Genomic DNA, 25,137 nt, shown 5'->3' on the forward strand with positions numbered 1-25,137 from the left:
TCATTAGAAGGTCACTGCTAGTTTTTAAATATATTTCATTTATATTCATTTTATTAATAATTTAATCTTGTTTATACTTACATTAATACACTTATATTTACATAGAAACTTATACTTTTCTATTTTGGAAACTGTAACAATAAGTAACACCATATGCCTTTAAAAAGAATAGTTGGGAATTGCTCCGAACCATTCTTGAATGAAAGCTAGAATATCATTAAGATTTGAATCCTGAGGAGCTTGGCGTGCAGTATTAATCAACTTTGTCCAGTCATCACGATCTGCCACATGCTGAACCTTTACAAATATCAATTTATCATTATACTTTGAAAAAGATTAAAAAAGAAATAAAATTCACTGGTAGAATTTATAAAATACCTCTGCAAATTTAATGATTGAACCTCGAATGGGATACCCAGTCAAGATGCAAGCTTGAAGACTTCCAGAATCAACAGAGTGAGCAGTCAATGAACCTACATAGACTCCTCTGTGATCTGTGGGGAGAACCTGCTCCACTTTTTGATCCATAGATACAGCAAGAACCCATTCACGGACTTCTTCTCTCTGTTCTGCTGTTAAACTCAATGTCTCTGGCAGAGGAACCTCCACAGGGAAGTCTGTTACAGCTAAATCTTCAACATCCAACACGGTACTATCACCTTCTTCTATGCATTCCTCTAAATCCAGGAAATGGTTTAGAAAAACAAAGGCTTCACTGTTCTTCCCAGCTGTACGTGCTTCTATCCCTGCTTCATAGTAAGCTCTATCAGCAAGAAGAAGGTCAGTGTACCTCAGTAAAGTAATGGAGGCTTTTAAGACCAGGCCAGAAAGTACAGGATAATCACGACAACCACATTTCACTGCTGAATAATGAGTAGCTTTGAGTACTCTCTCAAATTTCGATTTTTGACTTGATTCTAATGATTTTAAATTCTTCCAAAGATCCAAGAGTACAGTTCTCAAGTGACTTAAGTATCTGTATTCATAATATGCCTGAAACAAAACAGCTTCCAGCTGACTATTTCTTTTTTACCAAGTTTATCAGTATGCTATTCTTACCTCTGAATTTAAAATGCTTTCAGACAACTGTAAGTAGAGATTAAAATTTTGCTGGATGGGAGGAGTACCATACTTAACATACAATTGCAAAGCATCTAGTGGAGCATTCCCTTTCAATAGTTGAACCGCTCTTTGTGCCACATATTTGTGCAAAACCTGAGTTCCTTGAGTGCTTGCAGTCTCGAATACTTGGTTCCATTGACCTTTATTAGCTAGTATCTCAAGTCCTGCATCTGCATCTATTTCTACAAGTCTATCTATTTGTCCATCCCTCAGCATTGCTTCCTTATACTTCTCTTCCAAATAAGGTTCTATATCTGGTGCCAGTTCATTCACAATTCTCTTGGCCTTTTCCCACTCTCCAATAGAAGCCAATGAATCGATAGCATCTTTCAATTTGTCTGCCTGTAAGAATACCTAAAGGAAATAAGAAAGAAATTAAATTTGTGAAATTAAATCAATCTTTTATTTGTAAGATATTCAATTGTAAGATGGCAACCTGAGCAGCAACAGCATATTCTCCAATAGCAAACAAACGCGAGCCAAGATCTCCACCGATTTGAGCAACAGTTTCTGAATCAGCTTGATGAAGTAGAATGTCAGCAGCCTTGATAAGAGACGACCTGGGCGCTTGAGGATCTAGAATTAAGATATCGAGAGCAGCTCGCACTTCACCAACTTCTAACCACTTTCTGGCTTCTTCAAAAGCGTTTGCACCAGCAAGAGAGGCGCTTATTTGACCAAGTTCACGCCTGAGATTCGCTTGTTGACTCGGTAGGTATTCTCTGCAAACGCGTAGCGCCTCAGACCACATTCCTGCTTTCTGTAATATTCAAGAAGCATTTAAGAAATGAATCAATATACACAGTATGTGTTATCAAATAATCACCTTGTAGTGTTCAATAATCATTTCGGGTTTATGGGCTCTCAATAGCAAAGTCTCGGCCAAGGAATAGTCCTGTCCTTCAACTGCTTCACTAGCCCTGGCAATGAGGACTTGAGCAACTGCATCTTGGTTAATTGATTGAGCTACATCTTCAGCAGCCTCCCAATCTCGAGTATGAATATACATCTGAACAGCCTCCATGGTTCTTCCAGCTTTAATAAATTCTTTCTCTGCTTCAGAGAAATGACCTGCATCTTCCAGTGCCATGGCGTGTCTATAGTGAACTTCTTTCATCTGATCAGTACTCCCATATTTGACAATTTCCAAAGCCCAATCGAACAAGTCAGCTTCACAAGCTAGCTGCAGACAGCCATCTAAGTAGTTCAGCCGCATAAGCAGCCTGGCTGCTAATTCTGGTGCCAATGTACGTGCCCATATTAAAGCTACCTATATAGAAATCAGAATTTTTTAATTATATATGCATATAATATGCATTTTATACACTTTTGCATTTTTTAAAGATAAGTGTCTAGTAATCGAGACCTGTTGGGCTGCGTTATCTCCAGCATGCTGTTTCGCTACACGAAGAGCATCCTCCCACATGTTGGCTGCCCTATAAGCAGTCACCGCTCCTCTCCAATCACCAGCTGCAAGGTAATGATCCTCAGCCTCACGAGGCTTGCTAGACTCATTCAATTCTCTGGCTAAATGCGCGTGAGTGGTCTCCAAAAGGTCTGGCCTATATTTTGCTACTAATCTAATCATATCTGCACGCCGACTAGCCTTTCTGTACATCGCTATAGCCGAATCATATTTGCCAATGGCAAGATATAATTCCTCTGCGTGTTTCAGATCTCCTGTTTCACAGAGGATTGTAGCATGTTTTAACAGGACTTCGTTCGCTTCATCAGGAGTCATATACTCTTGAGCTACTTCATGAGCACGACTCCAGTTGCCATTTTGTACGTGAACATCAACTGCACGTCTGGCATCTCCGGATCGAATGAAAAGCCTTTCTGCCAAGTTCTTCTCGTGTATGGAGGCGAAATATTCGGCCAGTTTCTCGCACTGTTTCCTTATTGTGGGATCATCATCCTCGATCACCTTTTAAAAATACTAGTATTAACAAGTACTTTATTTTGAATATTGCATGTATATTGGGTATTTCCGCATATTGAGATCTTCCGTAATCTGTTAACTATAGAAAAATAGGCAAATGTGAAGAAATCTTTACCTGTATGATCTGTAGCCCTTTTCTCCACTGTCGTGCATTGATAGCAGCATCCAGAGCCAGAGCAGTTTCTCCTGCCTCTATAAAATGATTAATAGCTGCATCATAGTGCCCAGCAGAGGCCAAGTGCTTGCCCCATTCTCGTTCAAGGTCAACTACCGAAGTAGGATCCACCTTTCTAGCCAATTCCAATGCTCTTGCGAATACTCCAGCTTGAGAGTAGCATTTAATAGCTTCCAGAGGCTCTGATGTCTTTTCCAACAGTTCTCCAGCTAATTCCATTAAGTCCGTCGCTTTCAAAACTCTCACGATTTCATTAACAATGGACCTGTCTTCTAATAGATCTGGATTGGCCAGAACAAGTCTAGCTGCTCGACCAGGTCGATGAGCATCTAGGTATAGCTTGACTGCACGTCGAGGATTAGTGGGTTCCAAAATGGCAGCAGCTCTAGCTGTCTGGCCACTTTCGAGTAGCCAAGTCAGATGTCTATCTCTGAGCTCCTGGAGACCTGGCCAGCCTCTGTTTTGTGCTAAAATCAACGCATCTTCCCAGTGCCAATATTTTTGATACATATCCAGAGCCTGGCCTAATTCATTTTGTTCCAAATAAATGGCTTCTGCAGTTTTTAATTCGCCATTTAGAATGGCTAACTTTGCCCAACAGTCAGGGCTCGAAAGTGGATCATGCCCAGTCTCTGCACGGTACTTTTCGCCGATTTCTATTATATTTTTTAAGAATCTAGAAGAGCAATGAAAAGCTTTTTATGGTAATTATTCAAATACTTTTGTAAGTCACTGTAATTGGCAAGAACAGACAGGAACAATGAAGAAACAGATATAAACCTGGAACAAGCTACATCCCCGAGAGCTGCGTAGCACCTGGCAGCTATCAATAACTGTCTAGCAGCCATTGCATTCCTGGCCACATTTTCCCACATGGCCTCCGCTTGAGGCCTATCTGCCAAATCCTCCAGGAATAATAAAGCTCTACCAAAATCATTGTCATGTAGCGCTGTGCCAAATTCTATCAGTGGTTCATCAAGCAGATAGGCCACCTTGCCTCCAGCCTCCTCCACCGTGACAGTAGTTCTTCCATCTTCTCTAGAAATGTCGATGGCGTCACCACGAACTGGAATTAATGTTGCCACTTCGGGATCATCGACGTTGTACCAGACTGCCAAGGTTTGTCCGGTTTGTGCTACTACTACATCACTGCCTAGTACCCAAGAAGCAAAACTGACTCCAGTCAGTAATAAAATTCTTCCACCTAGCTCGTCACTTAGCCATAGTCTAGGTAAATAACAAGAATTAAGAATATATTGAAATCTCAATAAGATTTATAAATGTTGGATGAAAGAGGAACTTCAGGGGTAGATTTTTTTAGTAATATAGATTCCATATTAATCGACAGAAGTTTACGTTATCGACTGTTGCATATCAACAATGGATAACCAGTTCGGCTATAGATGTGAAAAAATTTAAGGGGCCATTCTTAAAATTAAAATAAGATAAAAATCAAGAATAAAAAAATTGCGTTTTCGACTTTCTTTTTTAATTATTGACAATCAAACATTAACCGAAATACCCCTGTGAGCGAGTAAACCTCCTTACACGAACGAAAGTGGATCAGCCTAAGCAGCAAGGTGTACAGGATCCTCAAATTGAACGCTACATGGACAGCAGGTTGCTTCGTACAAGTTTTTTCACATCTGTAGCCAAAAACTCTGTATGTTTCTCCCAATGACTTTTTTATATCATTCCGTAAAACACTAAGGACATTTCTGCATTTAGGAGGGACACGATACTTCCAACTACGAGAATAGAAGAATACCGAAATACTGCATACTGAACGATTAAAGAAATCTCATGTAAATGAGCGAAATACTTCGTTACCTGGCTCTTTTGTCTCTAGATAGTAACCTGTGGCCTGTTTCGCTAAGTTCCAGCCAATCTACACGGACATCATGAGAAACCAATGTAACAGTAAGCCCAGTTACCAGGTCCATGATGCGAACAGTTCTTGGGTCCAACAAATAAGCGAGTCTTTTATTATCCGGTGCTTCAGCAGCCTGTCTCTCATTGATCCTCACGCTAACTACATGAGGATTTACTGCTTCTGTTCTTACTGAGCCTAATGCCTCATTGTTCCCATACTCAACTATGGTTAGCTCTCCTGAACAGAAGATCAGACACACTCTTGGATATTCAAAAAAGAATTTTTCACTATTGCTTTTGTCTTCCCAGGAAATTTCACTGATAAGATTTAGTTCAATGTCAGCTAGAAGTAGAGTGTTAGCTGTGCGAGCTATCACATTATTGTCAGCTCGTCCTAGGACTTTGACATCCTCTATTTCGTAGCCTGTTTGGGATCTAATAATTACTGGCCGATTGCCCTCTTGTAATGGACGAATCACTACTTGGCTGGGTCCAACGTAGGCCACTTCGTGACTTCCTCTGATTACTGTTCTCTTCAGGACTGTTTCGAATTGCTCTACTGCGCCGCAGAGGCTGCCTACAAGTAACCTGGAAAGTTAATAATATATAATTTTTATCTTTTTTATTCTGTATATACATATATTCTTTGCTTTTTATTCTCAAATATTTTTCTAAATTTTTTCTTCTTTATTTTTTATTTTCTAAATTCCCTCATATCTTCTATCATTTCAGGGTTATAATTTGGTCCAATTGCATGGAACATTTTATATAGGCTGACCTGGAACCATCACGACGCCAGGATATCGCAGTGACTGTATAGAAATTAGGCAAAGATCGTGTATTTGCCTCTTCCCAAATGGAACGTCGAGGACTCCAATCCAAAATTCGTATTTTGTCCCAAGATCCGATAGCAACACTCTGTCCACTGGGACTACAGCAGGCCACAGCGATTTCTTTTTCGTTCTCGCGACTGTAGTCGAAATTTTTCACTAACTTTCCACGCGAATCGTAAAATGACACTCGTCTGTCGCACCCTGCAGCCAGAATATGCGATTGTGTCCATGCTAATGCGTATGCTGGTACTGTATGAGTACAGATACGTCCAGAAGGCTCGTGATTTCCATCGGCGGTTAAATGATACTTTATTATGCTACCGTTAGCGTGACTTGATAAGAAACCGGTTCCTCGTACACTGAAATTAAAGATAAGACGATGATTTTATTTAAATTAGATATATTGCAAAGAAACTTCTAAAAGTATATGAGACGTTTATTAATTATTTAAACGAGGATCCACTTTATCGATTTCATTAGCTTTCAAATATATTGTCAGGACCATGACATAACTTATACCAAGATAAAATGTAGCAGAAGTATTTTTATGAATATCCCGAAAACAAGTCGACTGGTGATTATATGTAATAGTAAAAAAGCTGTTCGGAATATTGACCATACAACATTTGAAAATTATTGAAATTAGTGAGGTAGTCTCTCATTTGAATTTGAATTCAAATCTTGTTGTTGTTTTGTTTCGAAGTATCATGGCCGTTAGGTCACGGGTATTGCAAGGAGTAATGAACTCCGAGCAAAACAATGTTGCCGCTACTTTCAACCGTCAAACGCAGTCGAGTTCAAACTTTCCAACTGTCCCCCGACCGGTGTAAACAAACAAACGAAATGACGAGCGAGAGAGTTCAGCGATCGCAGCATAAGCATACAGACGCATCAGACGTGTATACGGAGTTTCTTGACACGCGCGTATTTATTTCGTAAGACTTATTATACTTGGACTTGTGCTTTGTGTCAAATTAATAACTACAGTGAATTGCTCACAAACATATAGACTGTTATTCGTGATATCCGGTAAGATCAATCCTCTACAGAATGATGTACGAAGCAAGCAAGAAGTGACAGTAGAGGTTAGCAATTATTTTTTGCCTAATAAACACATGATCTTGTTTCAATTCACTTCAACAAGGACAATAAAATATGCAATTTTTGTTTCAATACGGAGGAACTAACGAGAAAATAAAATATTGTGAAGATAGATTACTTGGAAGTCAACGCAATCGTGGTCGAATCAGCTGTGTAAAGTGTCTGAGCTTTCTGAGTCTTCACCAATGCAATGCGAACTTTGCCATCTACCAAACCAACAATAATCGGTCCCTCGGTCAGCCAAATTAGACAAGTGACAGGAGAACTTTGACGAAACTTGTTGCAAATCACTTTCTTCTCTCCCCTATATGAGATATGTATATCTTTCAAAAAGAATTTCGACAATTCTTTAAACTAATTTTTTCTATCATTTACCATTGTTCTCCAATTTTGTAAACGTACACTATACAGTCAGTCTGGCCCACTGCTATTTTTGTCGAGTCTGGAGAAAAGGCAATACCCTTGATCACGTAACTCTTTTTACCAAACTAGAAAAGATGGGTAATTTTTCATAAAGATACACACATCGTTTAAATTTGAAGAATTTTTCATAATATTTCAATTATTGTTTTTTACAATATCTTTTTGAAACTTACACTAAAAAAAAAATAACAAATTTATTATGTTTATTAACACTAAAAAAAAATTAAGAAATTGATTAATCAGATAATATGAGAATTTACATAAAGTTAGACGAACAAAAGAAATAACAATGAATGTACAATATCAAATTAAATTTTGAAACCGGTCATTTGACCGGGTCTAGTAAGATTAGTGTTAAGATACAGGAGTAAAATAAAAAATACAAAATACGATAGAAATACAATCAGTGGAGTACATTTACTTATACCTTAATGTAATTGTAAGGAAATTATTGTCGAATATCTTCGTACCTTCGAATCGACAGGTTTCGTGGAAAATTTGTCACGTTTCACGCAATTCTCGTCAAAAAGGTATATGGAACGATCAGAGGAAGCGACGGCCAGTTTTAGACTGTTTGGTGACCAGCTTATACCCACCACTCTATTCTCGTACTCCTGTTTTATAAAATAATTTTTCAGAAATTTATCTAAAATATTTTCCCCTATTTTATATTTAATTATTACCTCAGTGCGATTTAATGTTTTTCATCTATTCTTTATTTTATTGTTTCTTCAAGTAGATTTTATTTTTTAATTTTTTGTTTTAATATTAACCTAATTCAGTTTGCTATTAATTTTGTATTATTTTAAAAATGTTATTTTTTTTACTTCGTATTTCATTATTATTTTAGTTTAGTTTAATATTTCTCTAAACAGATTATATTTTCTAATTTTTTATTTTATTATTATTCTAGTTTAGCTTACTATTAACTCGTTATTATGTTATATTATTTTTCGACATTAATCTTAGTAAAGTTCTCAATAAATTTTACCATGTTTATCCTTACTTTCGTATTTAGATCAATTACAAGCATTATTCGGAACGTCGTTAAAATCATTAACTAATTCAAAGCATATGTACTTACATACGGTGGCGTAACATTGCCCAAATATTTCAGCAACATGGTTATTCCTTATCGCTTTTAACATCGATGGATTGCAGTGAATTCTCGAGAAAATTGTTTCTGTTTGTATACTGTAACGCAGTCACGTTGGTTCATTTCGAGCGATATAAACGTGAGTTTCTGAGACGCAATACCACATGAGACGTTTTGTATACGTTCAAGTTGCCTAGGCGACAACAACCTTTGAGGCTTGTCTAGGAGTGGAGGAAGTCAGGAAAATTGATGAGGCAGGTCAAAAATTACCAACACATAATTCTTATTGAATTTACTTTAGTTTATTCAGAAGAGTATACATATATGATTAACGAGGAAGGAGAATCTACTCTCAAAAGTTAAATAATTCTGTGAAAATTAACTGACAAAATTATAATTCTGTATAGTTAAATAAATTCTTAGGTTGGATGTTTCAATTTATACAATATATATGTAACTAATAAATTGTCTATTTCTATTATAAAATAATTTTTGGAAAGTTAAATATCAAAATTGTAATTCCGTCTCATTAAGTTAATTTTTAGATTGGTTTCAAATGAAATAATTTATTTAAACAAACAAGCACGTCATTTATAATAATAAGAAATCGTACTATTCCTATAAATCTATCGATAATAAATAAATAGAGCCCGATGAGTGAGTAAAGTTTATTCAGTTGATTCGTTAAAAGCAATTGGCACGTTCCAACCAATTTCTTCGCAGTCCCACAAGAATAAAAACTCGAGGCCTTTCTCTCATTACTTCTAAGCCGCTAAGATTGATCTACACATTCAACAAGTATTTAAATCCATTTATCACAAATCTCACGACATATCAAATCATCAATTATTTAAGAATTCAGAATATATTGTCTATGAACAAAACATGCTTTTTGTTCTCCTTTGTACAATAACAAGGAAAGTTACCTAACTATTAATTTATTAAAATATAAAAATAATGAAAAATCAAAATTTATATTTTCATTTATCTTAGCTACTTTATTTATATTATTTAGATTTATTTGAATTTATTATTTAAAAGAACTTTAAAGGACAAAAATTACAGAAGGAAAACCACTTATATCTTCTGGTATTTTTGAAGCACCAATGGCTAACTTTGACCCCACTTTTCTCATCTATGTTGAATTTTGAAAGATACATATATAGGATGCCATAACATTCAATTGTTTTACACTTTTAAAATTAACCAGTATTTAAATCAAACTTTCTATTAAATTTAAACCTAGATAACTTCCCTTATTAATGCAGACCATCAGAATTCTTAAAGAAAAGCGATACCTCTCAATAAAACACATCCCTCATACCTAATCTAACTAAATGATATAAATATAATAGGAAACGAGGTTCCAAGTATCTTTATAAAGACTACGCAAGTGGAATATTAATGAATAATCAAGAGACTTGGCGAATTGAGTTTGCAAAAATTTCTGAAAGACGCATAGGATTTTGATGGATTCGATAATAAACACATTCACGATAGAGTTTCCAATCGTTTCAAGCATCGAACATAATAAGGTTTACGAGCTAACACGGTTAGATGCTAAGATTCGCGTCGAGTAATTCGTTCTTGAGAGGCTGAACTTGCACTGTCACGGAATTCTCGTAGAAGCCACTGGATACCAATCGAACAGAAGTTACGCCGTACTCCACCAGCTCCCGATAATCTGAAAAACAATTAATAGGCTAATTATGCTGTCTATGTTTCTTTGAAAACTTTCCCAATTTTGACTATTTGACTCCAATCTTTTCTTCGACGTTTCCTTAGATAAAATAATAAAAAGTACGTTTCATATTATCTTCATAATTCTTCTGATTCAGATTCCTCGTTTTAGTGATAAAATAAAGGATCCAAAACGAAGACGGTAGTGAAACAGCTAAAATTGGGAAAAGTCAGTAAACTGAACAATTACTTGATTTAGAATTGATGTATACAGTGGAGAGTAAAGAAAAGTTTAAAGAATAAGAAGTACAAAAGACAACACAATTTTCGAAAAAAAAGGTGTTGTAATTGAGAAACACAATTCAATTGTGAATAAATATATAATATAGACGACTGTTATCAACATGCTAAGAGACGTTCAACAATAAATAGGTTTATAGTTAGCTCATGTGTGGGTCGACACAAAGCTTCCGATTGAGATCGATATTAGTGCTAGGAGTTATTAATCGTATTACCTGGTTTAGAATCTATCCCGCAAATAGAATCAACTATCTGAACTTTGGACGTGTCCAGGCCGTCGCTGCCTCCAATTATCACTTGATCCTGCGGACTGGTTTCATCGCACTAGAGATCAGTATTTAATTAGTATTTTCCAATTATAACATATACGCATATATAACATATGACCAATTACGTAAACTAAAAGACCAAATTTAAGAAAACATAGATAAAGTATAGGTCTGGAAATTTTTACTACATTATACATTATACATTATACTAGGTTGTCCTATAAGTTTCTTTCGTTTTCTAAGGAAATAATAGATGCACAATAGTTTTTATTTTATATTATTCTATTACAATACAATATGTAATACAAAGTGAAATACATAATTCAATAAAATAATATAAAACAAAAAATATTGTGCATCTATTATTTCCTAATAAAACGAAATAAATTTTTGGGACAACCTAATAATACTATGCAACTATATTGTCTATACTATTCTTGTTAGAATTTTGTGTCTTCCGCGATAATTATGTTCACAATATCTACTAAATCTTAAAATCTGCTATGTTAAGCATCACTAGTATGTTTTTTATATTTACTTGAAGTATCTATAAGATATAGAAAACTACTAGTGAGGAAGGATAGTCGAAATGCTACGAACTTTTCGTAGAGTTCCGGTTTCAGTGGTACGAGTGGCTCCGAGGAAATTCGAAACCCCAACGCCAAGTGCGATCACATGTACAGTGCCTGGATAAAGTGCGACGTAGGTGCAGTTAATACGCCGTCCATAATTGCGCAGCGTGTACGGTTCGTCTACGCTCGCTGCCAAAACATTGCAAGCTGAAAAATTATTAAAAAATATTCCTTCTTACACTCCGTGTTAATAGGAAACTATTATTGAAAATTACAGTAAATCTTTATGTAATAATTTCTAATTTTTGTAATTTAGATACCAGATATAGTAAATATTAAAATGTATTGAATATAATAATACTTGAGCAAAAGTAACTCATCCAAAATGTCCTCTTTCTAATACTTAAAATTTCGATATATTGTGAAATACAATATTGATATTAAAAATAAGTTAGTATATTGAGAATTGTATTGCACCTTTATATAATAATTACAAGCAATACCTATTTCAATGTAAAGTAGAAAATGCAATTCTCAAATTTTTCATTGTACACGAAGAAGATCTCTAAATATTACAAGATTTAATTCTTGCAAATTTCTATAAATTTATATTTCAAAACCTAAAATTGAAATATTAATCTTCTATTCTAATTCAAATTTCAAAGTCATTGTCTGCCATAAGACAAAATATCTGCAAGAAATAAAAAAAAAATATTCAATTACTTCCAACTTCAAATTTCTGACTTTATATGAAAATAAATTGGTCGACGTTCGACTCACGTCTAGGATTTTTCAAAAATTTGGCGAAGAGCGTGAACCCTTTCCCAGGCTTTGGTATTCTGTATCGGATAACCGCTGCGTTCTGTGAACTTGTGAAGCTCCTCTTCGCACCGATATTTTTACCACAGAATTCGCTGCTTCTCTGTTTCAGCGGCAATCGATGGTCCATTTCGCTAGGGAACACTTCACCGTTTAATTCCCAGCCATCGACGACCTGCACGATATAAAAATACATTCTGAATGGACTGTTGTCACGGCACAGTGATGCATTGGAAAAACGTATCTACTGGAATGGATACATACGAGTAAAATACACGTTTCTGTATTCGAAAAAGTAGGCGAGGATTATCGGAGGGAAACTGAAACTGTGGTACTATACAATAGCCTCCACCATATAAAATGCCCAGTAATAAATATACTCGAAAATGGAAAATTAAAGAATTATGTCTTTCAAGCTTTATTTCATAACTATGAATATTGAAAAATTGACCAAAACGCTCCTGATGATTGCGCTATATAAAGTGTCCAACTTTACAGGCATAGTTAACAAGTGCCTCTATGAGCCAAAATAAATTGAGAATGTATAATGACAAAATTAGGTTTGAGGTTTCGCTTGTTAGTTATTAATACTTAAAGATAGAACACAATGCCCCTGACGCGCAGCAGACTTCTTTGCAAGATCATATGTAGGACAGCCTAAGCAAAGGAGCACAGATTATTATACGTAAGTGGTGAATATACATACATATACATATACTAATATTATAGTTTGTAATTGTTATTTAAAATAAAAAGTTGTGAAATTTGTCTATATTTATAGCATTTGAAAGTGTGCAAGTGTTTCTTTATTCATGCGATAACCATAATTGTGTTCTTTTGAAATGTTATACGTATCCAATTATTATATCTAATATATATATATCTAGTATATATAGATGTTATATATTTAGTATATAAATATACTAGATCGTATTATTAGTATGAAACATATAATACTACACTGTGTAATATCCTATACCTCGGTTTGTTTTCTAAATTTATTTTATTCCTTTAATTTTGTCATATAATATTTAACCATCACATTTGCATCCTTAGGTCATAAATAATTAACATTATGTTGTGTTTTCTCACCGAAATCAATCCACGGTGTTCACAAGGTATGTCAAAGGTGAGGAAGTTAATTTCCACTTTTTGATCCGGTCCAGCTAGGAAGAAAATTCCACAAACCTCGTCGTCGTCAGTTTTTGAGGTATATATGAAAGATCCTGGTTCTGCCGTAATAAACATACAGTCTGTAAAAGGATAAAATAACCTTTGATTTGGAAAAAAAGATTGAAATAAATATAAAACAAACTTCTTAATTCAAATTAACGGAAAGAAACCAAAACAGGGTTTATATAATTTATAGATTCATAAAATAATCATAATCTTGTCCATTCATTAATTCATTTGATAAATGTAAAAAAGATTATGTACCTGTGACAGGTTTAAAACGCGTATATGAACTTATTAAACCATTCTTCAAATCCTGTCGATAAAAATCCTTCGAAAAATGTTCTCCAGCGACCTGGAAAAAAGAATAATTTTTTTTAGAAAAATTCGTCCTAAAAGATGGGATTCATTATTTTAAAAAATGTTTATCTATTTCAAAAGTTTCAGAATAGGATTTATTTATTTGTTTAAAAAATTTGAAGCAGTAGAGATCCCATAAGTCTTCCCTTTGTCAATTTCTCCAACTGTATTTTTATCTAGTTGTCTGCCGCTCCATCAGAAATCTAAAAATTCAATAGCCGCTGAAATTGATTTTATTGAACGTGGGAATAAAAAACAATCAACAATGCAATTTTTGTTTCAATCTGGAAAAAGTAACTGGAAGAAGTTAAATGTTCAACCTTCATCTTTTAATTTTTAGTTTATAAATAGATTTTCATATTTTCCAATTTAGATAGAGATGAAAAATAATATTTCAAAAATAAAAACTTCAGTAATACATATACATATATGCGTTTGAATAAACAAGCTTCCAATTACACCCTAAGCTACCATAAAAGCAGAGAAATATAAAGAAAAATCTCACACAAAGAAATACATTTTCTGTTAAGAGAAATGAGTCTTTGTTCCCTAACGAACGAAATGCTATTCAGAATCTCCTCTCAGTAGGATTTCTTTTGTAAGTTACGTTGCTGACGTTAAAATCCACACATAATAACATAGAAAAGAATATTTACGACCAATCGATGAATAACTGATATTTGAAGTAGACCAGGAGAAAATCTATCCCATCACGTGGTTGCCTCTGGAAATATCTTTATCGACAGGCGGATATTACAGCATGATTGTCATCGGTGATGACAATTACTATTGTTACCAGCCATCGACATTCCTCAGAAATGTAGGAAACTTGTTAGAAACTATGATCGAGTATAAAACATTCATCGATGTTAAAAAATATTACAAAAATATTACAAAAATTTAATTCATTAAAACATAACGCAATCTTCCCTAAAATCTAAAAATATGTATGTTAAAAACAATGTTCTTTTCCTCTAAATTTTAACAAATAATTGTACCATTATTTTGTAATATTCATTGATATCAACAAATATTTCGAAAATTCATTTCTTCTTAAGAAGACATAGTCTAACTTCTCTTAAAATTTAGTTAACAATTTCTTATGTAAGATGATAACATCTTTTGAAGAAATATTTGGAAGATTGTACTCTGCCTTTTCTTAAATTTTAGTAGATAATTGTACAAATGTTTTTAATTAACTTTTCAGGGTTTTATAAAAAAAGTTCGTGACAAGAAGAGAAAGGTATATGAAGATATTTTCATAACTGGAAAAATAGAGGTTGATTGGTGGAGGGCATAGGAAGAAAAGCGAAATTGCTTTTCCTCGGTGACAATTTGTCGATCTCCGATGAATTGCAAGGAATGAAGTCTCGACTAAAGGAAGCATTAATGGATAGAGGGAATTATATTCCCTGAGGGACTGTTTCACGATTACTTCGCCGTGGTGTAGCTGGATAAAATTCAGTGAATTGACTAGCCGGTAGCCAATAACAAAGGAGCTGGCGGCCTTCGAACAAACTTTTTGTAATCTTGATCTCCCTTTGTATAAAACATCTCAGTGTACTGAAAAGAGTTTTCAATATTAGTGACGCAAATATCTGTATTGTTAAAACATATTATAACATAACTTGTAATACAAATGTTATAATATTTGTATTATAGAAAACTGAATATTATATTTTTTAATATATTGAATTAAAAAATAGAAAATTATGATATTAATATCAATTATTATATAAAACTATTATAATATAAATGTTATATCATAATACATATTTTTATCATAAGAAAAGAAATACTATGTTCCTTAATATAAGGAATAAAAGATTATTATAACATTGTAATTCTAATATCAATTATTCTATATAATATCCCATAATATTAAATTTACCTTGCAAAATGTAGATTGTATAATCTCTTTTATTTCAGAAGAAATTTTTCATGGATTATGTAAGGGAAATATCGAATTTCACATCGAATCATTAAAGGAAAAGATGGAGTTGGATATACCGGAAACGTGATCGACAGTTATGCAATCTATTTAGATTTACTCAATATGCTTTCTGAAGATTTAATACTATAATATGAATTTCAACGTCACAAGTAATAAAAGAAGGAAAATACAATTTATGACTGATGATTGATTAACATCAGAATGCTACGAATCTTCAATGTATCCCTAAATATTAGACTGATCATTTTACTGCATTTTATAAAAATTCACATTTATATTCATATTAGAATCATGTTAAATGTTAACCCTTTTAACAGCTTTTCTTTCAAATATCTCCCTTCATTTTCAAGCGGAATATTTTTACGATAAAAAAAAGTTATGGAATTGCGTATTTCGCATTCCACTTACTATTACATTTTACATTTAAAAATAGTGGCGGTGAAGGTTATGTCGAATAATTTGTGTAATGTTAACGGCCAAATATTTAAGAGTCAGGGGTCACGAGAATAAATGGACCTTACGATATCCATAACATTCCAGGAGCCACGATAAACCTGGTAAAAGGCAGTATTTGACCACGCGATTCTTTCAAAGAGTCGACACGTCAATTTCCTTTTTATTTCCAATCCCTGATAACTTACAGATTTTCGACTACGACGGGAATCCCCAATGGGTTTGCTGGAACTTATCCATTCAACACTGATTTTCTGATTATTCAAATCGATATTCCTTCTTACTTTCATTAACGCTTCATTTGACCGCTCTTTTTTTATTGAAATATCTGTTCTTTCAATACTCTCAATATTAATTTTTTGTTATTACTGCAAAATGCTTTGATGTTCCAATTTGTTAGACCCTGAAATGCCTTTATTTGTTTCTGATTTAATTACACAATTCCTTTTCTATTTATGTTTTTTAATTTCTATTTTTCTTACTTAACATAATTCTTTTATCAGTAGAACTTTAGAACTCTTAAAATTCTTTCTTATATATTTTTTTTAGAGTTCTACATTGAACTTATTTTGTTATTCAATTGCAAAATTCTTTTTTATTTCTTTCTTTCTTTAATTACTATAATTCCGCTATACCATAATTTTTTATTATTGCAATTTTGAACTCTGAAATTCCTTTTACGAATACTGTTTAACTTAATTATAAATTTTGTATCTGTTTATCTTTTTAATTATCATAATTTCTCCTTACCATAATAATCTCTTTACACTACTGGAAATTCTTAATCTCTTAGGAAGTTAAGATAGGGATTTACTCCTTTTTTTCTATCGATGTAGAAATCTTTTCCAATTCGAGTTTTATCTACAGTAAATCATGTTTCCGAAGGCATCACCAAAGGCGAAATCCTGCAGTGATAGATTACTTTCTATTCTACTGCCATTAGTCCGGAATGGGCACTGTCCATAGAACTAGTAAAGTAACAGAGGGGCATGAACATTAGGAACTTTCAAAATCAAATAAAGTTACTACTAACGGTTTTGTGGAAAGTCGGCATTAGCGATGGTTGACTGATTCTACAGGATAAGGTAGTGTTCTATTCAACTTCTGGTATTCAGAGAGAGATCATTGCCTGAATGCATCGTAGTAGGTAGTAGAGGTCAAGCTTTTGTAGAACACACCATGCACTCGAAGAAATTGGAAGCGTAGAAAATTAATTGTTCATGAAAACATGCGAACATTCATCTTTTTATGCACATCGAGGATCAATGCTTAATCAGGTACGATACTTCCTGTCGACAAGTGTTTTGCAGTGTCTTCAATCTCGAATCGATTATGCTTTAATAAAATATATAAAGTTGTATAGTAGGATAATTTCGATTAATATTTTTTCAAATAAAATGGTATATGGTATATTTAATAATATTTGATCGTTTATAACTAGACTAAATTGCTTATATATGTAGCTAACAATTGTAATTCGGAAGCAAACTGTTCATAACCAAACTTCAACATAACGTATAATAATTGTAACGCGAATTATAATATAAATTGTTCATATTTTCATATAACAAAGTTGTTCGTACTTATATACAATTACTAGTATAAACTACTTATATGTGTACTTGTATATTGTACACTTGTACCTATATACAATTACTTCTAGATATAAACTTGCATATTTATATACAATACGTATAAGTAAATTACTATAAGTTGAGTATTGTATATATATACTTATAACTGATACATACTTGCATAAGTAATAATTGTATTTCAAAACCAACTGGTCCATAAGAAATTTTCATGTATTACCAAGTTGTTCGTAACAGAATGTGTAAGTAATAATTATATTTCGAAATTAAATCGTTTATAAGAAAATGTTCAAGGATTACCAAATTATTTACAACAAAATTGAACGACAGTTCTGATTTTTCCATCATATTCTTGAAGTTAATAGTCTTTCCAGAAACCATTACTCTCGATCCTCGAAACACAACGATACAGAAGCTCAATCGAGGGAGTCATTTAAAATATAACGCGTCACTGATCCTTTCGATTTTCGATACTCGTGCATGCATACGTAACCTAAATCACTCGATGACATAACCTTAAGCTGCTTCTTCTGCTTTATACTGTTCTTTATATAAGGGGAAGAGATATTTTATGCTTAAAAATTGACTACCAATATACGGGATACGTTGCGATATTCGGAACTTTTTGAGATTGCTATAATAAAATATAAAGCTCTTTATTGACCTGCGTGAGGTATCGAACTTAACGTGAATATGTATCTATCCTGATGTGTTTATTTCTTATATCGAAGATGATCTTCGGTGAAAGAGAATATATATAGTACAGCAGATTTTTAGTATAAATAATAAAGATATACGAAATTATTAGCACAGACCAAATTTTTCGGAAAATAAAGGTGAAATTTTAGGTAAGTCTTGTAATCTTTAGTCTATCATCTAAGAAAGTTATAATCTACAAAATACAATCTTTTTTATCAAAGTCTTTTGTAAAATATGACTTTTATTCCTGAAATGGTGAAATAGTACATCATAGATCATTACTGTTAAGCATCTATACAATAAAAATGAATGATACAAAATACATAACGGATTGCTTCCATTGAAACATAAAATTGATTCTAGAATCATTTTGACATAAAACCAAAATAATAATTTTAGACAAATTTCGTTTCATACATAAGTTATATAATGAAATATAATTGTTTTAAACATTAAGATCCGTATTATTCGATATCAATCGATATTTCCAACTGTTGCTTCTAATATACATATTTAAACTTTAGATTCAAAAGTTGTATTTTACAAAGGGATTAAGTAGAGAATCGTTTTTTAAAATTTTATACCAATTTGTAAAATCTGTGATCGATTTGTGATAAAATCGATATTTTTCAAATGTGTATTTTTCCAAGTTTATACAAATCTATAAAATACGAGTAGATTTATATTCATCATTATATATAATAACATTTTGTATTTCGAAAATGTGAATGATTTTAGTCGATGACGTGCCATTTGATAGATGTCCCTTTTGTCAGGTGTTGTACGTCAGAATCGTTTTTCAAATCACGAAACATGACTCGATTACCATTGTTACACGTGAACCAGTCGCGTTGCTAGCGATTTACGATCGAGAAGTACATAATCGTGATACAAACAACGGAACAGCCGCGGTAAATATTTGCGATGACACGGATTTACCTTTTGCGACGAATATTATACCATGAACCAACTTCTTTCATGTAAATTGTACGAAATTCGGAACTAATTGTATTAAAATCAGAACTAATTATTCCATTCTCTTTCTTTTTTTATACACAAATGGATGATAATTATTAGGTTGATGATATTTATGTACGTACATATGTATATATCTCTATAAACATGATTAAAAGTATGGAATTTTAATGGAAAGTTGTATCCACCAAATATTATAGTAAGTATTCTATTTTGGATATTTTTTATATTTTTGTATATTATATACTTTGTATGCATTCTTGTTCCTTCAAATGAATACGTTAAAATCTGTAGTTTAATTCTACTTACACTACTTTACACTACTATAGTATGTGCATAGTATATGTAGTGTATTCTACTTATATCATATTTTACTTTTCTTTTTTTATATTTTATATCAATCTTTTTCTAGGTCACTATATTGTTTCTGGCAGATAACTAGGTTATATTAGTATAGATGCAAGTGGTAAGGAAATCTAAGAAATATTTTGGACTAAGAATTATGTATTTTTAAATAAATAATAAATGAAGTTCGATAAATGTACACGCTTAGTAGCCAATGTATACACATAGAATTTAGACTTTTATTAGCTGAAGTTTACTGATGTATTGTAGCAGATATGTGTATTGTTTAGTAAATGAATACTAATTCACGAACTAACGATAGGTTATGTAAATATACATACTAGAAATAGTAAACATTTTTACATTTAGCCAACATCAATCAATAAAAGTATAAATTCATAGTTCAAATAAAATCGTGAGAATCGTACAGGAAGTTGCCAGATTAGTCAAGTACGAAACTAATTAATCACAAAAGTATACATTTTTATACTCTGTCAACATTTTTATTCTTTGACTAAATATAAATATCACTAAATCTTACGTAAATGCATATATTAATTGTAATCGAAATACAGAATTAAGAAAATATTAAATATGTTACTAGGTATTACTAGGTTAATCAGATAAAGAACCATTTCGATTTAAAAATTGAACCGGTACGAGAACAGAAGCATTTTCACGACATTTATTTCAGTATATTTCTTTGTATTTTCATACAAATGGCAAAACCGAATTGTCCCCGAACCACAATTTATTTGAATTAACAAGGTTTCTACCATTTTATCCGGTTCTCCTGTTTTCACGTATTTTTATATTTTTCTACATTTCCGTTTCATTAGCAGCCGTGGAATTAAAAGGAGAACAATTGCAATATTTCTACGTTTATTTCATCTTTTTGTTTTTCGAGGATTACGATAGAAATTCAACACTTTATAACCTCGTTAGTTTGCATTATGCGTAAGTACGTTGCCACTCGATTTTTGCAAGTTACATGCTCATGTTAAATTGCGTTTGCACTGACAACAAGCAATTGCACTTTGCAGGTCGCCAGAGTTGCCTGATAAGCCACCGAAACGCAGAAAAGATCACAGAACACATCCGCATTGGAATCCTCATTGGGACAAAGAAAATGAAAAGCTGAATGAATTAAAATGAAGTTAATAACGACGAAAATTAATCACTAGACCGTGGATGGTTATAGAAATCCATATTTTTATAGTGGTTATAATTAATGAAGAGTTGGATGTTAGTATTGTAATAGCAATTAAAGAATTGAATGTTGATATCGTAACCGTAATTAGAGAATTGGAATTTAAATAGAAATTTATTGCTTATATGATGATTTTAGAGATTACGTATTAATGTGTATTTTTGCGTCTTTAAATTTTTCACAAATGCAGGAAAATTTAATAAAACTATGTTATTCTAAGGTAGCATAAATATTCCAAATGTAATACTTAAAGTACTCGTGATAATATTTAGTGAGTGAAACAAATCTCTAGTTAGATTCTTCTTTTTTAGTATTATTTATAGAAATACAAATTTATATTCGATCTATTAATCATATATCTAGAAACTCGAATCTTCGAATATACAAATGTCTGCAAAAATCAGGAAAACCTTAACTCTTATCATTGTTACATTTCAGGTCTTTCCGGAAGTGAGTAACATACAAGTTTCGTTTCGTTTGGTTACGAAATGTGCCACGATATAAAGAGAAAACACTCGATATTTGAAGGTGATTCGTCATGAAGTTTCATTAAATCCGAGAGATTTAACAACGACATTCTTCTTCGTTAATCAGATTACCGGTCTCTAGTTTGCTTCACGGTGCGGAACGAAGTCAAATGGAATTGTCTTTGAAGATCAATGTGTAACGCCTCGGTTCTATGGTCTTTGGAGACACCTCGACGGTATGGAACATGAGCTTTTTGTATTCTGAAACGGATCTTGAAGGGAAAGAAGGTCGTAAGAGCTGACGAACAAACTTTAATTGGAATCCTCTTGAACATTTAACATTTCCTATCTTATTGTTAAACTTTCGACTTAAATGTAGTTTACTAGTCCCTGTGGGAATTCTGTGGAATAGACCCACGTGAAGGGTGTCTGCATGTTATTGTCCAATGAAAAATGAAAAGTTTCTTTATTTAATAAATAAACAGAAGGCAAAGATTAATATGCGCCATTGATTTTTTTTTGTAAATTAATAAAAAGATTATATCAATAAGAATATATTATATAATAACATTATTCGAACATAAAATAAATATTAAATTGAATATGGAACAAAAACATTTTTTTGGAACATTTACAGTTTTTCTTTGTTAGGTGACAAATATCACATTTTCAGTAAACATTATATTAGAAGATTGTATCAGCCATGAAAAAATTCTTGGTAATCGTTTATTATACATTATTATATATGTATATTCATTTTTATATATCCGGTATTATATATTTGTTTATAGCATATAATTTAACAAACACAATCCAAATAATGATTAACACTATAATAACAAGTACATAATTTTATACTTGAATAATTACAAATATACGCACGATAAACGAGATGAATATACGAATTACGAATATGTATATATGTATGATATATGTACAAACTAGGATATCGAGTAAATAATGTGTTAATAATGTTAATTGCTTGTCATGACTAATTGATTAGTTTGTGGCATTGTTCATTGAATCTATGGTGGGACTATTGTGATCCTATTAATGGGACAATTTACAAATTTATTCAATGTATCCCTTTATTCTATTTATTATCAATAAATAATTAATAATACGATAATTCTAAATTGTATTTAAGTTTTTATTTTTAACTGCATTCTTTTTCTTTCAGAAAGAATATGGGCGGAGAGCATTGATATGAAAGATGAACGATCGCCGTTATTTTGGAGTGGAAAGATTCACCTTCAGTTTTAATTAAACTGCTGGAAAACCGTATCGGAAGCTCCGACGAAAGCGGAGAGAAAGGGTTACTGAGACCTTACATGTGGTGTTTACTTTGTACTACTCGTGCAACTAATTGCCATGACAAAGGGAGGGAAATGTAACCCATCGTCGACCCGAGTAATGATCGATCAAAACTCCATTATTGACATTCTTTTGAGTAACGCGTGCAAGAACGTGCAAATTAAAATCATTTGAATATGATTATCTTATTTTCTGAATGGATGAGAGAAATATAATATGTACACAAGTACATAGAAACAAATTGATTGCTTAGATACTGCAAAAATGTTAGGGGAAATTAATTGTTATTTTATAATGGTTATATTTATATACGGATAAAACTTGTCTGCTGTATACTCTATTTCTGGAATACAACGGAAATAGAAACAGTATGTTTAGATATTTTTACTCCTTTCAGACATCAATTATTTCAAAGTTTCTATATTTCTCATCAAATTTATGCGCACATATTAAATGTTAATTGGTATTATATTATAAATTTTCATGAAATATATTTTATAAAGATTGCAGGAGGAAAGTGAGCAATTTTAGAATAATAAAACGATTTTATCTACATTTAAATTGTGTTTAAAATACAATGCTAAGTACAAAGAGCATTCTTTGCTTTGTTCCTGCATTAAATTAGGAGACAAAAGTTTGCAAACGTTTGTTTTTACAAGATTTACTTCTCTGAACCTAACAAGTTATTCTCTTTCCAACTAATTAGATCTACCAAATGATATTTAATGTGATAAACATAAAAAAAGCGGCAAATATAAACTTATCATATCATTATGTGCTCTTCATTTAAATATCAAGTGACATTAAAATCATTCAAATCACGAAAATCAACTTTCCACGTTTTATCTCCTGTGATCTCATAAACGTTGTTCAATAAAATAAAATATGATACATCGAGCTGCATACAATTTTCCAAATGTCCAATGCTCGTTATTCAAACCATCACAACATCTTCAAACAACATAAATCTTTTTACCTGTTGCTGATAGCGTTGATAATCGGCGTTTCCTTTGATTACAGCTGAAGCAGCGTTGAAAACTGCAACGAAGAGGAGCAGCCTCGCCAAACAATATACTGGCCCATTCAGAAACATGATTCCCCCGGTTGAATGCGAAGAAACCGGAAGTAAGTGTTGTTGAAAGAAGAATGGAATGGTTTGAAGATGATTCGTTGACGTTTTGAAAAGTCGTGTCTTTTGTCACTGGTTCGTATTGTTGTAACGTACGGGGGGAAAACTCGTGGAGCTGGCGTCAGGACAAACTGGAGATTGTGTGGCGTCGCGACGCGCGGCGTCCCTCTTATAGCCGCTAGTCCAGCCCGCGATTCGTCCACGCTGCGCATCCCCAAACGCTTGCAACTGCCGACGATAACGCTGATAAAACAGCCTACGTTCGCCTGCACACCTTTCACCGGTGAGTCGAAGACCTTCTGTGTTCGTTAGAGGAGGCTGCATTATAAAACAGAATGATAAAGGTTATATAATTAGAAGAGAGGAAAGTATTTTGAATAAGGATATTTGGAAGATGGAATTTTCCAGACTGATAGAAGAGAGAAAGTTGCAAGAAATGTTATTTGGGAAATGGAATTTTGGAAATTGAAATATAATAGGATAAGAAAATGAAAACGGAGAGATATGTTAGAAACATGAAATGTGAGATTATAGTATACTAGTACACTAAGTAATATAAGATGTATAAATGAAATTTAGATTGATTGGGGTTAGTTGAGATTAATAAATAAATTTATATGTATATAGTTCTAAAAATGGTTATCTCTAAAGATAGGAAGGAAATATGTAATTGCTATATTTATATGTATATGGAATATGAAGGAGATTAATTGTTTGAAGAATTGAAAGGAAGAGAAAAATTGTTGATAATTAAGTGGTAGAGTATTTGAATTTTTACAAGACATTTTTACAAAATTTTGTATAACTGGAAACCTTTTCGATAAAAGATTTTGTTTAAATAGGAAGAAATAAATTTATTTAAAATGTCCACTTGATTATCGTAATTGCGAGATAACGTTTTTAAGAACTTGAGAGCTTAATAAACGGTTTAAGTTGATTAATTCTTTGACTTGTTAGTTTTATTGAGCCAATGATCAAGATCTAAATTTCTCGCTCTTTCTCTTTCATTACTTCGTTAGGGCGAGTTCAGTGAACGCAATAAAGTGTATCTCCATTATAAGTGTACACTAAAAAAAACGTGGTATCTCCGGTTATTGAGCTTTTCTTTCCAACAAAAAGAACATAAAACAAAATTAAGAAGATAGAGATGCGCAATGCATAAAACTATTTAGAGATAGACGTATAGATGTAGAAAGTAATACAAATTATAATAAGCCGATATTGCAGCAGATTTATGCAAATATATTTATGCAAATCTATAA

At 32.6% G+C, this 25,137-nt stretch overlaps 2 protein-coding genes and 1 long non-coding RNA gene across 9 annotated transcripts; 1 reads left to right on the top strand and 2 right to left on the bottom strand.

Annotated features, from left to right (window-relative positions):
- Positions 1-18: 18 nt before the first annotated feature.
- Positions 19-8,965, bottom strand: LOC126874702 (intraflagellar transport protein 172 homolog). The gene is made up of 14 exons (XM_050637051.1): positions 8,553-8,965; positions 7,939-8,082; positions 7,421-7,533; positions 7,164-7,349; positions 5,890-6,303; positions 5,070-5,699; positions 4,020-4,466; positions 3,180-3,915; positions 2,489-3,049; positions 1,949-2,392; positions 1,559-1,882; positions 1,060-1,476; positions 379-993; positions 19-297 (listed from the first exon to the last, which is right to left on the bottom strand). The coding sequence occupies exons 1-14, from the start codon at positions 8,589-8,591 to the stop codon at positions 160-162; spliced, it is 5,208 nt and encodes a 1,735-aa protein (XP_050493008.1). The 5' UTR covers positions 8,592-8,965; the 3' UTR covers positions 19-159.
- A 137-nt stretch (positions 8,966-9,102) lies between these two features.
- LOC126874704 (corticotropin-releasing factor-binding protein) lies at positions 9,103-24,010 on the bottom strand. Of its 2 annotated transcripts, none has more exons than XM_050637054.1 (7): positions 23,723-24,010; positions 13,642-13,732; positions 13,297-13,457; positions 12,166-12,379; positions 11,414-11,592; positions 10,760-10,868; positions 9,103-10,248 (listed from the first exon to the last, which is right to left on the bottom strand). In XM_050637054.1, exons 1-7 carry the CDS (start codon positions 23,837-23,839, stop codon positions 10,118-10,120), a joined length of 1,002 nt encoding a protein of 333 aa, XP_050493011.1. In that variant the 5' UTR covers positions 23,840-24,010; the 3' UTR covers positions 9,103-10,117. The 2 variants fall into 2 exon arrangements, with proteins under 2 accessions (XP_050493011.1, XP_050493012.1); XM_050637055.1 differs by lacking the exon at positions 23,723-24,010 and adding an exon at positions 16,895-17,052.
- On the top strand, positions 17,241-23,262 carry LOC126874705 (uncharacterized). 6 transcript variants are annotated; one of them, XR_007692951.1, is made up of 8 exons: positions 17,241-18,584; positions 19,212-19,346; positions 19,513-19,609; positions 19,823-20,712; positions 20,799-21,000; positions 21,404-21,493; positions 21,560-21,668; positions 22,613-23,262. It is a non-coding gene; the product is annotated as an uncharacterized LOC126874705 (long non-coding RNA). The 6 variants fall into 6 exon arrangements; XR_007692949.1 differs by having other exon boundaries at positions 19,823-20,523; positions 20,598-20,712; positions 21,404-21,668; XR_007692950.1 differs by having other exon boundaries at positions 19,823-19,876; positions 20,360-20,712; positions 21,404-21,668.
- Positions 24,011-25,137: the final 1,127 nt, after the last annotated feature.

This window comes from Bombus huntii, chromosome 16 (assembly GCF_024542735.1).
Source record: "Bombus huntii isolate Logan2020A chromosome 16, iyBomHunt1.1, whole genome shotgun sequence".
NCBI classification, from domain to species: domain Eukaryota; kingdom Metazoa; phylum Arthropoda; class Insecta; order Hymenoptera; family Apidae; genus Bombus; species Bombus huntii.